This window comes from Scophthalmus maximus, chromosome 22 (assembly GCF_022379125.1).
Source record: "Scophthalmus maximus strain ysfricsl-2021 chromosome 22, ASM2237912v1, whole genome shotgun sequence".
Taxonomy (NCBI): domain Eukaryota; kingdom Metazoa; phylum Chordata; class Actinopteri; order Pleuronectiformes; family Scophthalmidae; genus Scophthalmus; species Scophthalmus maximus.
Window position 1 is genome coordinate 4,328,454 of NC_061536.1, and position 14,284 is coordinate 4,342,737.

The 14,284-nt window shown below is 40.1% G+C and overlaps 1 protein-coding gene and 1 long non-coding RNA gene across 5 annotated transcripts in view; one reads left to right on the top strand and one right to left on the bottom strand.

Moving 5' to 3' along the window:
- calcr (calcitonin receptor) overlaps nucleotides 1-9,998 on the top strand; it is a 50,387-nt gene extending 40,389 nt beyond the window's left edge. The window contains exons 17-22 of one of the 2 annotated variants that reach the window (XM_035620310.2): nucleotides 3,317-3,470; nucleotides 4,245-4,305; nucleotides 4,484-4,550; nucleotides 4,694-4,912; nucleotides 5,450-5,491; nucleotides 8,572-9,998. In XM_035620310.2, the coding sequence (XP_035476203.2) occupies nucleotides 3,317-3,470; nucleotides 4,245-4,305; nucleotides 4,484-4,550; nucleotides 4,694-4,912; nucleotides 5,450-5,491; nucleotides 8,572-8,793 (765 nt within the window). In that variant the 3' untranslated portion in view covers nucleotides 8,794-9,998. Of the gene's footprint in view, nucleotides 1-3,316; nucleotides 3,471-4,244; nucleotides 4,306-4,483; nucleotides 4,583-4,693; nucleotides 4,913-5,449; nucleotides 5,492-8,571 lie in introns of those variants that run through there. The other variant, XM_047330275.1, reaches the window with a different exon arrangement.
- LOC124849779 overlaps nucleotides 1-14,284 on the bottom strand; it is a 44,268-nt gene that overhangs the window by 26,091 nt on the left and 3,893 nt on the right. The window contains exon 3 of one of the 3 annotated variants that reach the window (XR_007030337.1): nucleotides 157-966. The exons of the other annotated variants lie outside the window; for them this stretch is intronic. This is a non-coding gene — a long non-coding RNA (uncharacterized LOC124849779). Of the gene's footprint in view, nucleotides 1-156; nucleotides 967-14,284 lie in introns of those variants that run through there. 3 annotated transcript variants of the gene reach the window in all.

Sequence of the window (14,284 nt, forward strand, 5' to 3'; positions counted from 1 at the left end):
AAATGAGATACAAATGCATTCACAATTTATGCAAAACCCAATAAAGTTACAAGAAAGAAAAAAGTTTGATAAACTTTTTAAAATCCATTTGATTTGTGAAGCCAAGCAATGCAAGGAAACTTAACTTTAATATAGTTTCTCTTTATTTTAAGTAATTCAAAAGTCTCTGGCTTTTTAAGTGATTTCACCGTGCTACATCATGGCAGTGTTACATACATCATGGCAGTGTTACAGAGTCAACAGACAGGTTTTTTTTTTGTTCTCTTTCACATTCTCCTCTTTTGGAGCCAACCTGAATGCCGTATGTGGATTCTTTGAAACCCTGAGGTCTGCTTAGGTAGACATGATAAATCTCTCTCATAGGAATGCCCAGCTATCAGGACTGAACATAAATTCAAGTGTTGCTCTTCAAGAACCACTCCTTTTTGGAAATCAAAATAAAAGCTGGTTAAGTCCGTACCTCGCTACTTCTTAATGTTGTTATTGCAGAGTTTTTCCAACTCCATAAAAGGATCACATCCTTTTTTCTTTTATGTTGAACTGAATAAAATTCAACACATTCAGGCTCTTAGAGTCCAAGTTAATAAAACTGTGTCAGAATAGTGTGCGCAAAAAATAAATAAATATTAACAATCAAAAACACTCATACTTCCTATAAGTAAATGCATGAAAATTAGAGCTAAATGAATAAAGAACTTGAGATAATCAAAGTGCTATACATAAACGACAAAAACAGCATATTGGATAGTAGACGTTGGCTCACATATCATACAATCCTTTCAGCCTCAGCCGGCTTTGAGCTGGAGCAACACTAGCCCAACAAAGTACTAGAAACATCCAGAAGACAGCGGAGGTTTGGGTTTGCTTCTGTGTCCTGCTGCGTCTGGCACATCCGACTTGTCTTTAGTCACATCCCAACTATAAACGTATCCAATAGGCAGGCTGGAATGACAGCCTTAATCATCACTGTGAGGAAATATATATTAAATATACAAATATATTTATTTCAAATCTCAAAAAGATTTATGTTGAATTTGTTAATGTTTGACAAAAGGACTGTTAGGCTGTGCTAACTCACTGCAACATGGCAAAATAGAATTGTTAGAATTGTTCAACGTGGCCCTGGTTTTTGAGAGCAAGCCAAAGAAAAAATAAAATCACAAGCACCATTGATTGAGATTCACGCATGTCGGTTGGGAAACATTTTGAAATTTACATCTGCCAAAGTGAGACTTCTAAGCCTGTTTTCTGCTCTGGTGATTTAGGAATAGCGGATTGTGGTGGAGATTTACTCCCCCTGAGAAAACAAGCTTTTTTTAATTTCTCTCTGGTTTGGTGATACAAAGTCTGGTTTAGCCAGCCAGCAGTGAGGAGGAGTGAATCCCCAAAGCTTATGTCAAACCAGGGAGGAGGCTGAAAACATGAGAAACATCTAAATGATCTATAGCAGTTTGATTTGTAAACCAGAACATTGTCGGTAACGTTAGACAAACCTCAGTTTGCTGCAAAGAAAAAACGATCTGAATTGGTGAAAAGTAATTGAAGCTGACAGCAGTCCTCGTCTGTTATAGTAGAGATTCCTCAACTGGAAAAGAGAAAGGTAAGAAAGTGCAGGAGACACACATGGCTAAAAGTTTAGAAGTGTCTTGAGCAAAGAAGACCCCCGAGAGCAGCAGTTAAAAGTAATGCCAGCATTTTGGAATTATACTGTTGCCACATATATGCTGCCACCAAGAGACAGAAACCCCAGTGCGAATGTATCTAAAGACATTTATTCATGCAAAAGTTTCTACTTTTTCTACTACTAATATAAAATATCCACTACAGATATTAAATATCTCAGGACGATAGAAGCTTTGGCATATAAATGAAAATACAGGTATGCTGGTGTCAGTGATGACTATCCAATCTTTTCACCGAATTCGATAAATTAGGCGGCAATTTGGTATACTGGATTATAATATGCTTTCCCTGTTATTGAAGAAAAGACAAGCTGTGTGTTAGTAAGAGTTTTGAACTCTTCTAAAATAAAAAGTGCCTGTTTGGAGATCCAAACAAATTTTGGTGAATAAAAATTGTTTGGGAGGTCATCAAAGGCGGACTGTAACCTAAAGATTTATGACAATAGTATCGTCGGCATAAAAACAGACATTGCAATGCTCAGGTGGAAAATAAAAATGATTTGTTTATCGAGTAAATTACGGGGGGGGGGGGGGGGGCTAACATTGATCCTTGAGGGACATCTTTATCAACTGTTTGGGAAAGACAGACTGAACTCTTCCGGGAAGATATACTTAAAACCATCTGTGTGCCAAATTTTCAAAACCAATGGAAAGCAATGGAATCCTAGGAGTGAACATGTTTTTTTACTATACTTTATACAACACATCAAAATATGCTTTGGAGTATAATATTGAGGTCTCTGAGTAGTTGCTATAGACAGAATAGCAAAACTAGGGTTTTGCAGCAGCTGTCACAATTTGTGACAATTATATAATTCATAAATTTCTCCACGGCTGTGGGATTTGGTTTTATCACTTGCTGCAACCTTGGCTTTAATTTGAACCAATTTGGGAAGAAAAACCTTGCAGCGCACGTACACCCAAACACCAATGAGCAAAGATGACGGGACCTGCAGAGAGGCCTGTCAAAAATGTTCACTCGCTTAACTAATCTCCAAAGAAATATAACAATGGGTCCCTAAATCACCAGTGTGGCACACACAAATATGGAATTGACTAACTGTGAAATTCTGTGGAAACTTTTTTTGGAGACTTCTTGGAGAAGACTTCAGTACAGGCAGGCTCATTGAACCACGGTCTGGTCGTCATCAGAGGAATTAAAACCTATGGAACGCCCATAAGTGTCTTTGTTATTCCAGCATTAGCAGACTGTGGTTATATGAGATAAGATAATATCTTTCGAGAAATTAAATAACGACTCAATCAAATCAACAGAATACATAATGAGACATATTGTCTTGCACAAAAAAAGCATAGTACTGTATAACTGTATAAAATTGCCTTCTTTTTTTTTTAATCACAATTGAAGAGCACTTCACATACAAAGAAAAATATTAATTTCCATCTCTCCAGAGGGGGTAATTAACTAAACATCCTCTCAGTCTGGAAAGGATAATACTGGCTAATGATTTTGTGCCATGAGTGCAGAAACCTCCACTCAGATCTTTTTTTGTCTAATACTGAGATGACGTCAGGGTTTCTTAAAATTGGATCATCCTAATAGGCATCAGTTAATAGAAGAAGTACAAAACAAACAAAACAAATAAACATTTCTGTTTGGGCTGTCACTGCAGGTCGGCTGTAAGGTGTTGCACTTCTTCCATATGTACATGCTGGGCTGCAATTACTTCTGGATGCTCTGTGAAGGCATCTACCTGCACACTCTCATCGTGGTGGCTGTGTTTGCGGAGGAGCAGCATCTGCACTGGTACTACCTCCTGGGCTGGGGTGAGTCGTCTGCTTCTGATCAAAACTCTGTTACTTGTATTGTATTCTGTTGTGATTCCTTTATAGACTTACATTTTTATGTCCGCATTGGACCCAGCTTGAAAACGCTGCAAGCACTTCAAGAAGATGGGACACAGTCCAGCAGCCACAATTTACTCATAACCACACAGTCCTCGTACAGTACGTCAGCCAGGACATGCTGACGGCTTTATTGGCCCTCCTGCTGCTTAGTGCTGCTTCTGTCCTGTTTTTCACCTTGTTCAAAAACAGGAATAATGAGTGCAGTCTGTCAAACAAGTAGGCAATGGAACTAAATGGATGCTCATCATTAAAAATGGGCGGATAACCTTGAGGCCTGTGCTTGCCACGTGCGTGCGTGCGTGGCATAAGCACAGCTAGCTTGTCAGGTCCATCTGTGGCCTTTATGCTGCAGGGCCCCAGTTGTGTCTGTAAAAGAACTGTACATGGATTCATCTGTTGATTTCCAGGTGAAAAGAGCCCAGCTTCTAGGTTGTTGTTTTTTTTAAATCAGCATCAGCTTAAATAAGCTTGGAACCATTCAATTAAGATGGTAACATGTATAAATGAGGATGAGAAAATTGATCCACTTCCAACAATAATTGCAACGGTAATGATATTTTTGATGAGGTGGATTAAACCAGCAACCCGACTGACCAAGCTAACCACACTTTCACCGTTACATAAATGACAAAATACATTTCACAGAGTTCACTCAAGACCTCATGTGGTCGCCATCTTTTTCTCCTGCCCAAGGCTTTCCACTAGTCCCTGCATCCATCCACGCCGTGGCAAGGAAAAAGTATTTTGACGACAAGTGAGTAATGTTCCAGAAACTTCTGCAAATAAACAGGAGACGTTTACACATGTGCTCAGCTGAATGTGGCGGTGGGTGAGAGTGTGCAGATCCGTGCATGTGCATGTTTTTGTATGTGTGTGTGCATGTGTATTTTGGGCGGCAGACAGTACTGACTGATATGTTTTTCCTTCTGTAGCTGTTGGATGAGTGTGGAAACCCATCTGCTCTATGCGGTTCATGGTCCTATAGTGGCAGCGCTTCTTGTAAGTCTGTGAATCCACTGTCTCAGCACAATGTAAGACACATTATTAGCATTTTTGGTGATGTTGGTCAAAGATTTAGTTCTTAAAAACAAAATAACGGGAAAGAGGGCTCATTTTTCTTCTGTTTTTTCCACTTTCTGCAGGTGAACCTCTTCTTTTTACTGAATATTATAAGAGTGTTGGTGACCAAGTTGAGAGACACACACCGGGCAGAGTCCAACATGTACATGAAGGCGGTGAGAGCCACGCTGATCCTGGTGCCCCTGCTGGGAATACAGTTTGTCATCTTTCCCTGGAGGCCAGAGAACCGGCTGGCTGGGGAGGTCTACGAGTACATCATGCACATACTCATGCATTACCAGGTAGGTACTGAGCGGACAGAGAGGCACAAATTAATCCGATTCCATTGAAGTGCCTGGTATGGGGCTTAGTTCAAAGGTAACTCTGCAACAAATATCACAGGACAGAAAAGTGAACACCCCATAAATTTTAACATTTAAAAAAATTAAAGATCCTGAAACCAGCCCAGTTTAGTTTGTACGCTTAGACCCTGACACATTTGAGATTTTGCCATTTGGCATGCTTCAAATTTTCCAACCATGAAACTGTGTTTTCTGCCTCATGCTTGTTGTGATTGAATAATGTGACTCTCAGCTGAATTACCTTTAAGGAACCAGTTAGACGCTCCATTAAGTTTATCCAACTACCATTTAGGCACAACAGACAGGCGTCCCATGAAACTTCAAGGTAGACAGTCCATTCCCTACATTCACTTGTCAGACAGTGATTGAATCGCTCCACCAGACACTCTCTTGGTTTCTAATTGTTCTGAAGAATTTAATTATTTTTGTGAAAACTTATATTTCAAATTTTGTATACATTTGTTCTTTTTTTTCAAGGGTTTACTGGTAGCAACAATATTCTGCTTCTTCAATGGAGAGGTAAGCACTGTTCATACAACTACACCTATATAAGTGTGGCTTCCTTGCACTGCACTGCACTGCTAATACACAAAGAACACTTTCAAATTTTGTGTAGTAGTATATGCCTAAATCGCACATGGATGCAATAATCTTAAAGAAATAATGTGACTGGCTCTGTCCCAAGGTAACAAAATCCATGATGCCTGAAGGTCACCAACTGATCATACAAAATATTCATTAATTTTATTAGTCAGCATTAGAGAGGATTTTTTTTTTAAGTTTGCAAGCAGCAACACAACAAGACAAAAATTGGCCTATTCCAAACAGACTGCAATAGTTCACAAAAAGGGAACTAGAATATATTAAAATATTCACATTTAATATGCTGTGAACAGTGGGTGTTTGATATATAATGATCAACTGATTTTTTTCAAAATGATAGTGACTCATATCTGTTGTGTACATATCGACTGATTAACTGAACAAGAGCTTGGATTCTTAAAAAACGAAACTAGAGCCACTATCCTCCTGCACTGCAATGTTAATAATCCCGTTCTGTGACACTGATGCTACAGTTAATTGCTGCGGGTATACTAACGCACACTGATCTAATGATATAAATTATGACACTAATTGTTATAATGAGACAAAAGAGCAGCATCCATGTAGAACGTCTTGCTTGATATCACAAATACAGCATGAAAAGCTGTTTGTCTCACTGACCCAACACCACAATGGGACCATTGAAGAAACAAGGCAGGTCTGTGCAGTTTGGCCTTGAAATCAAAAAACAGAATTGAACCCAGCCCCAGAAGCCCGTGTCCTGATTACGGGAGCGGAATTGGTCATTATGCTGGTGGAGCAAAGAAACCCTCTCATCTCCTCCTGACAATTTGTGCGTTTGTTGACCCTCCGTCTCCCAGAAAATTGGGTTTGCCCTGTAAACATACAGTATGCGCTTAAACATACAGTATGCGCTTCGCGTTGTTTACACGCAAATTGTTGACGTTATTTAGGAAGAAGCTGTTGCGTTCTGGCTGCCTGGGTATAAACTAATGCCTGACCTATTTTCCAGGCTGGATGTAACAAACACAACCACACAGTAGGTTGCTGGTTCCTCCGTGCCAGACACCTCATGCTGAGTATTTAAATATGCTCCCTCTCTCTGTTTATGCATGTCCTGTTTTCTTCTCATGCAAAAAAAAGCCTCAAAACTACATCATTGTCTTAATAGATAATTTCACTGCTTTATTTTCACTTGTTGTAACTCCAGAAGTAATACACAAGCAGACATTAGTTTTTAGCACAGAGAAATAGTTTTCTGTAATTGCCTGATTTATTTGTGCTATTCAAACTGCCATGGAGTCTAACGACCTGCAAACAATTCCCAATTCAGCCGAACGGCTTGTATTGTTGGTGCTCTGATTTGCAGAGACCTCGGTCGTCTGTCACACAATGAGTCCGTGGTGCTGCGAGGTCTCAACAACACCATTAACCCCACCAGACGTAGGTTTTAATGAATCTTATTTGTTTTGAGATGCGTTTGAACCGAGTGAAGAATGTTTGCAGTCAGACAGCGGCAGACAGACTCGGAGAGGCTGACAGGAGGAGAGTCAATTTCCAGCTGGACCTGGAAACCGCACAGTCATTTATAAACTGTGTCTTACTCCTCACCTGACATGACCCTTCAGTTTTTACTGCCGCAGCACAGGATCAAAGTAACAAGCAGCCAAATGCTTTATAACCTGTGACAACTCTACTTATGTCAGATGTAGCACCTCTGTGAAGTTACTTTTTACTCAAGTCATGCCAAAAAAATCCCCAAAACAACTTTGAGTCTTCACCGATCACAGGTACAGATAAGGTTCAGGTCTGACCTGAAATACGAAAATAGTTTGCCCGATGGAGTCTGACTTCACACACTTAATGTCATAAGCATTGAGCAGCTTTATTGCTCCATGAGTGAACAGCTCCCAGGGTAAGATGTAGGTTGACCTTTATGAACTATGGTCTGGGACACAATTACAAATTAATCTGTACCCAGGAAAACATAAAGGCCTGAAACTATGGGTAACAACTGTCAACAAGGTGTGCAAAAAACGCGAAGCCTCTGGTTTTCTCCAGTTTTTTGAGTTTGAGTGTGAGCCTGAAGTGAACGGAAAAGGGAACAATCTTGTAGGAGGGATTTGAAAGCACTTTTCTTCTTTTCTAAAACACATCCACCCAAGAACATACATAATATTCTCAAGTATTTCAAATTTTGGTTGGTTGCACTTTGACAGCAAATCCACATTCTAGCCATTGAGGATCACAGTTGAATTTTGTATCTGGGAGTTTAATTAAGAATTTGTACACAACACTAATTTCTTACTAATTACAGGGATCAGGCATAGTTACTTAAACGCTTTCAGCATGATAATGGTTTTTGTGATGGCACAATATAAAACAATATAAAATGGTTGAGAGAGAATATATATAATCGCATGATTTACAGATCCGTCGAGATTACACATTTGTTCCCTTCAAAAAAGGTGATGATCTGGCCACATGCACAAGTTGGCCACATTTCAGGAAATGTGACCTTGCTGTTTACGTTTCCTGACTGGCATCTGCTAATGTGATTGAAATTTAAGTGATCCACACATGCCGCAGTTATTATGCTCGCATCAGTTAAAATCACCATCGGTCGGATAAATATTGTCACAAGACGGTGTTTACACGGGCCCTGTCTTATTCCAATTTCAATGTAACTGCGTATTGATTTGCATTTAAAATTGGAAATCTGGTGGAACCATTTTGTGTTCAAAGTAGATCAGAAAACAAAACTACTGGAAGAATGTTTGTAAACTGTAACTTGGACAACTAAAAACACAAAGGGCTCACATTTTTGGAGTATGCAAAAACAAAAGGTAAACAGTTACACGGTTCCATGAGACTGATGGAACTGCCAAAGTATTTTTATTCAGGTGCAGCCAAAATAATAATTGCCTTTCTGATGACATTACTAAACTTGATTCCCACATTTGGGCCACTTACTTAGAAAAACTAAAATATTCTCACCATAATACTGAATTCTCCTTATTCTGTGTGCCGTCCAGGTTCAGGCAGCCCTAAAGAGACAGTGGATGCAGTATAAGACGCAGTGGGGTCAGAGACGAAAGGACCACTGCTCCATGCGCTCCACGTCCTACACGGCCACCTCCATCACCGAGGTACCCGCCTTCATGTACCACCACGAATGTAACAGCGAACACTTGAACGGACGCCACACAGAGGACTCTGAACTGGTGGCACTAAAATCAGGGGAAGCGTACGCATGAGTCACACTGAGGATGAAGAGTGTAGCAGCTGGAACAGACAAGAAAGAGCCACAGAGCAACAGAGATGTACAGCAAGACCACAAAATGAATCCAATTTCCCCACCACATCTCAGCGATTAAATCTCAGAGGCTAAAACTGGTTTGTTCAGCCCAGGATGATAATGCGGGCCGGACACAAAGAACTCGGAGAGACGAAGATGGATGAGCTATAAAACTGACACTTATTTTCACTTGATAACGGTGTGGGCGGCTGCTTTTGGGAGAACTTTGATGTCGAGAACTTGTGGCACAAGAGAAGAGCTGCTTTTGACGCATGTCACTTCATAAAGCTGCTAAACTGTGAGAGAGAGAGCTCAAGGTAACGGAGGCTTCTGCTCGTTTGGAGACGGAAATAACTGTGACTGTGAACAGTGTGGGTGGTGAGTTTTTTTGTTTGAGACAAGGTTGCTGAATGTGACAGACGATCGCACCAGTTGTGGTTGAGATGAAGAAGCAGTGAATGACAGTTAAGATGGTGTGATGTTATGGATGATTCTGATCAACAAGGTGAAGAAGAATCCTTCCAAACCTCACCTACACCAAAGGGTACGGTATGTTGGTCACAGTTATAAAGAGGTGTACTGTGAACTGTCAAGATGAGCACAGATGTGGTGCCCTGACGCAAAACGCAAAACACACGCACGCACACACACACACACACACACACACACACACACACACACACACACACACACACACACACACACACACACACACACACACACACACACACACACACACACACACACACACACACACACACACACACACACACACACACACACACACACACACACACACACACACACACACACCAATCAATATTACAAACCTGGTCGTGCCATGATAAGAGGTCAAAATTACAAAAGACCCTCTGTGCTCTGGAATTGTGTACATAATGTATGTTCACCATGTTTTATTTGGAAATGTGTTATAATGTTTTGGAAAGATTTTATTTTTAATTTTCTATCAATATTTTATTCCAGCCAGTTTCTAAGTACGTGCAAGTACGTGTTTGTCCTGTGATGCACTCCCGACAGCTTTGTTGTTTTGCAGTTGCTGTATTTGTGCCAATGCCGAACATCACAGGGCAGAGAAGCAAAAAGAAGCTAAATGTGTACACACACACAAATATAAATACATGAATAAAAAACTTTAAGATTTAACAGCCACAAGAGTTATTTCACTGTTAGAAGTTGGTGATGCTATCGGTTGTGCCAATGACTCTGACAAAGAGGCAGTTCCTTTAAAGCATGGAAGCAGCACTATTTGATTTTATTTCAGTCATCTTTTGTCATGCTCATGATGCCTTTAATCTATCTTCTGTTTGTTAAAAACATGATATTCTGTCCTCCGTGCATATTTAGGGCAAAGGAAACCGAATTCTAAAGAGGATATGATGAACAGATCACATCCGTACTGTATGCACAAATTCAAACTCCTATCCTAAAGGCATATTCACATTTCGCTCAAAAGCTCGCTGTCAAAAAGAATCGGCGAATTTATTTTGCGTCAGTAGCCCACATAAAAGTCACAAGTTTTGTTGGAACTAAAATAACTGTGTCATGCATCGATCTATGAAGGTCACTTCGAAGCCCAGTCAACTTCTAAACACACATCCAATGACAGACATTTAAATTCAGCCAGGGAAAAACATTTATTATCCTAGAGCGTTTGGCCAATAGCGAATAAATCTTCGAGCTGGCTCTGGCTTTTGTGATTTGTTTTTCGACCCATCAACTGGGAAATGTTCTCTCTTTTTTTTTGGCTGAGAAAAAGTTTAGAGTTGGATAAAATCTTTGTAAAAGAAAGGAGAAACTTAAAAGATGCGATGAGATGCGGTTTCCTGCTGAGGACCTATATCTGAAATACACAGCTCAGTAATTTTATGAAACAGCTGAGCTCTTAAGTTGTTGAGAAATGGGGTAAATATTGCATTTGTCTCTAACTATTCTATAGTACCCATTTTCTCCAAGCACAACTGATGTCTTTTCTTTTTTTTTAATACTTCATGGATCAAAAACGAACTCTGTGAATAAGAGGAATATAATATTTAAGGCTCTATGGGTCTAAAGATGAGATTTACAGTGTGTAGGAAAAACAAGTTCACATTGTAATGTACTTGTTTATTAATTAATATCGATTAACATTAATGGGCTGCCTCACCTTGCAGTTCCCTCTATTTATTAAATAAAACGGACATCTTGATCTATTGCAATACTATATTTCAGTGACTTTGCTGTTGCTAGCCACGCATGAGGAAAAAACAGAGAGCGACAATCAATATGAGCAAATGAGATCATCATCCTATGATGGCAGAGGTTTTAGGTTTTAGTGCTTTAAAATTTTTAGAGTATATTATTTATTTTACTATGAAATAGATTTTTTCCTCTTCATTTTTGAGATTGTAATTTGCCTTGGATGTGATGCACACTGTAAAACATTAGCAATCCTTTGGGTTTGGGGAAGACAGATTCTGTATATTTTGTATGTTCATATCCATGTACAGTAAATACAAGCAGATGCTGTGTACATAATAGATTTTTGCACTGTGAAACACTTTGACAGCTATTTTTGTTAGGTTTCTGTCGTTCATTTTGGCTTGTGTTAGTCTCTTTCTCCCTCTCAGCTCAGACTGGCATCATCTCAAAACGGATAAATACCTGCATTTTGTAAAAGCCAAACTGATTGTTGTTTTTGTTTTCTTTAAAATGCCCTCAGCTCAAGGACTAACACATAAAAGATTGTTTGGTGTTGCTCTGCAAATGAAACAAATTATTCATTTTTACACTTATGCTTCGATATGAAAGGGGCTTTTCCGTCTGTGGTTTTTAGATTATTTAATGAGATGGATGGTTCTTGTTCTGATCACACCAGCGAAAAACTTTCTTATCAAGTATTTCTGCACCACTCTCTGGTGATTCAGCAGCGGTCTCCTCGCCAACACAGTTCCTGTCAGTGCTTCAGGGTTGAGAGATTTTGTATTATGACAAAACAAAGGAAGTCTTACTCCATTTGGTGTCTTGCTTTTTGATCCCTCAGGTTTGGCACTGTCAAATCACATTCCAGCCCCCCATGTGCGCAACAGGACAGAATCAACTGACACAATTCATCTCCAAGATGGACGTCTGCTCACTTCCTCACACCCTTAGGTTGTTATCGCACTAACAAGGCTGAGTTCTCATTTATATGAGTATTTTCAGCCTTTCTATAGGCCGATACTGTATAATATGTAATTTCAGGCTCTGCTGCATCATAATGGCACAGCTGAAAGAGGAGGCGCCGTCCCACTGCATATTCACGGCCCTTCTGAATCTATCAGATATTAATAATATGATGATGAAGTTAAATGTGTATGGGGCTGTTATTCTGATATTGTCCCCTGCCAACAGCCTTACACCTAAATCATCAAAAGGATTCTTTCAATGAAAATATTCAATACGACGACTGGAATTGTATTGCAAATGAAGGCAGAGATTATATATATATATATATATATGATGAAGATATGAGGGTAAAATATCCATAAATGTCAAAGATCTTTCTGTTAAAGTCTTTTCTTCAGTAGATTCAATGGAACAACAACAGAAAGTTAGAGGAACCCGTAAATAGCTTGAACAGCCTCCATCTTGGGAGCATGTTTGCCTGGGATCTTCAGGAAAATGTCAGCGCCTGGCTATTTCAGGAATTTGAGAAAATTCCCTGACAGCACACGGGGCCAATCCAAAATGTGTCGCGCGAGCTCAGAAAGCTGCAGTGTAAGTGATCTTTACATGTGGTTTTACTCTGCAAATTCAAAAACGCGAGATGGCAGCGAAGTTCCAAGGTCACTCGACGCCTTGACTGCTCTGATCCCTGTTGTCGCGGACGGTCAATTTCCTCTCCACTCCTACGCTGGGCACATTCATCTCCACTCATTCCAACTCAAGTGTACTGACTGTGCACTGAACCATTCACCCAAGGCTTGGAGCAGTTTCAGCTGCTGTGGCCAGGAATTCATTACAGCTGAGCCTCACTGCAGAAGGCACAAGAACAATGAGGACAAACACGTTTATCCTTGAATACGGTCATTACTTTGTTACTTTGTCTGGTTACACAGACAACTCACTTATGTCGATTTCCTTCATCCAGGTGTGACAGCAGCTGATCTGGCTTTTCACTTGGGTACAGTGCACCGCATCGCGGCCCCCTGCAGCACACAGCATCCCAGCTCACAGTCACGGTTCATGAGCAAACACGCCTGGAGCACCGAGATCAAAGATTGTCACGATGTGGCCATAGATTCTATATTCAGAAGCTCCGTCAGGCTCAGGAGAAGGAAACTACATTATAAAAAACTGATTTGTCCTATTAACAAACAAAGTTACAAAAGATATTTCAGATTTTGTGTTTAAAGGATGTCAAAAATAACAAAAGTACATCAAGTCTTTCAGGATATACTGCACAACTGCATTAAACCCATGTGGCTCATATTTAGATTGTCTTTCACTTTCACTCTGTCATTGACCACCTATAAGGAAATGTGTCTCATGGTGCATTCAGATTAAAAAGCAAAGACGTGTCATTCGCCTCACACGCTCGAGTAGAAATATTTGAACTCAAGCGAAAGATTCACATGAGGCGATGCTGTGAAAGCCAATCAGCACTGATGGCCGCTCGTTCGCCGGTTGAGTTTGGCTGCAGGATCATTTGTGTTTACTTGTTTTACTCATCTAGCAGCCACAGTAACGCAACATGAAAAATTTACTTTGCGTTTGGTCTGAAGGCAACATTAGGGAGGGAGGGGTAAAACAATCTGCAAGAGTGAATAAACATGAGCTCGCTGATTAGTGCCAGTTCCAAGCTAGGATTCATCCTCTGGAGACAAATTTGTGTACAAATTTCGTGATTTCGCACACAGCTGGTACAGTACGTGCAGAGAGCGCTTGGTGCGTATTGTGTGTGAGTGTGTGCCTGCTATAGTATTTTGAGCATAATGTGCAAAAAAGGGAACCCCTGCTGTGTTCAATGAAAACTGCCTCAAAGACAATAAATCAAACCACAGAAATCTCTTCTCACTCTGAGACTAATCTGCACCATTGTCTCTATCTGCTCATGAGAGATAGGAGTTGAGATGGGATTTAACAGCGGAGGATCAATTTATAAATGTGGGGAAAAGGCATGACGAAAAGGAAAAATATAAAAATCCTTGATGTATGATGATTCTTCAGGAGGAAAGATCCGTTTTAGCCTCATTAGTTCGTGATTGGGACATCATCCCCAGACGTATTAACTCATTTCAGCGTCTATGGTGTCATCTGTGCTCTGTTTTCAACATCATGCACTCACATACACCATTCCACATTGAAAAGGCAGGCTCAATGTATTCACAAAGCCCAAAACAATCAAGACTTTTATTGGATTTTTAAATTGTACTCGATGCTGTTTGCCTCTTCAGGATATTACCATCCCC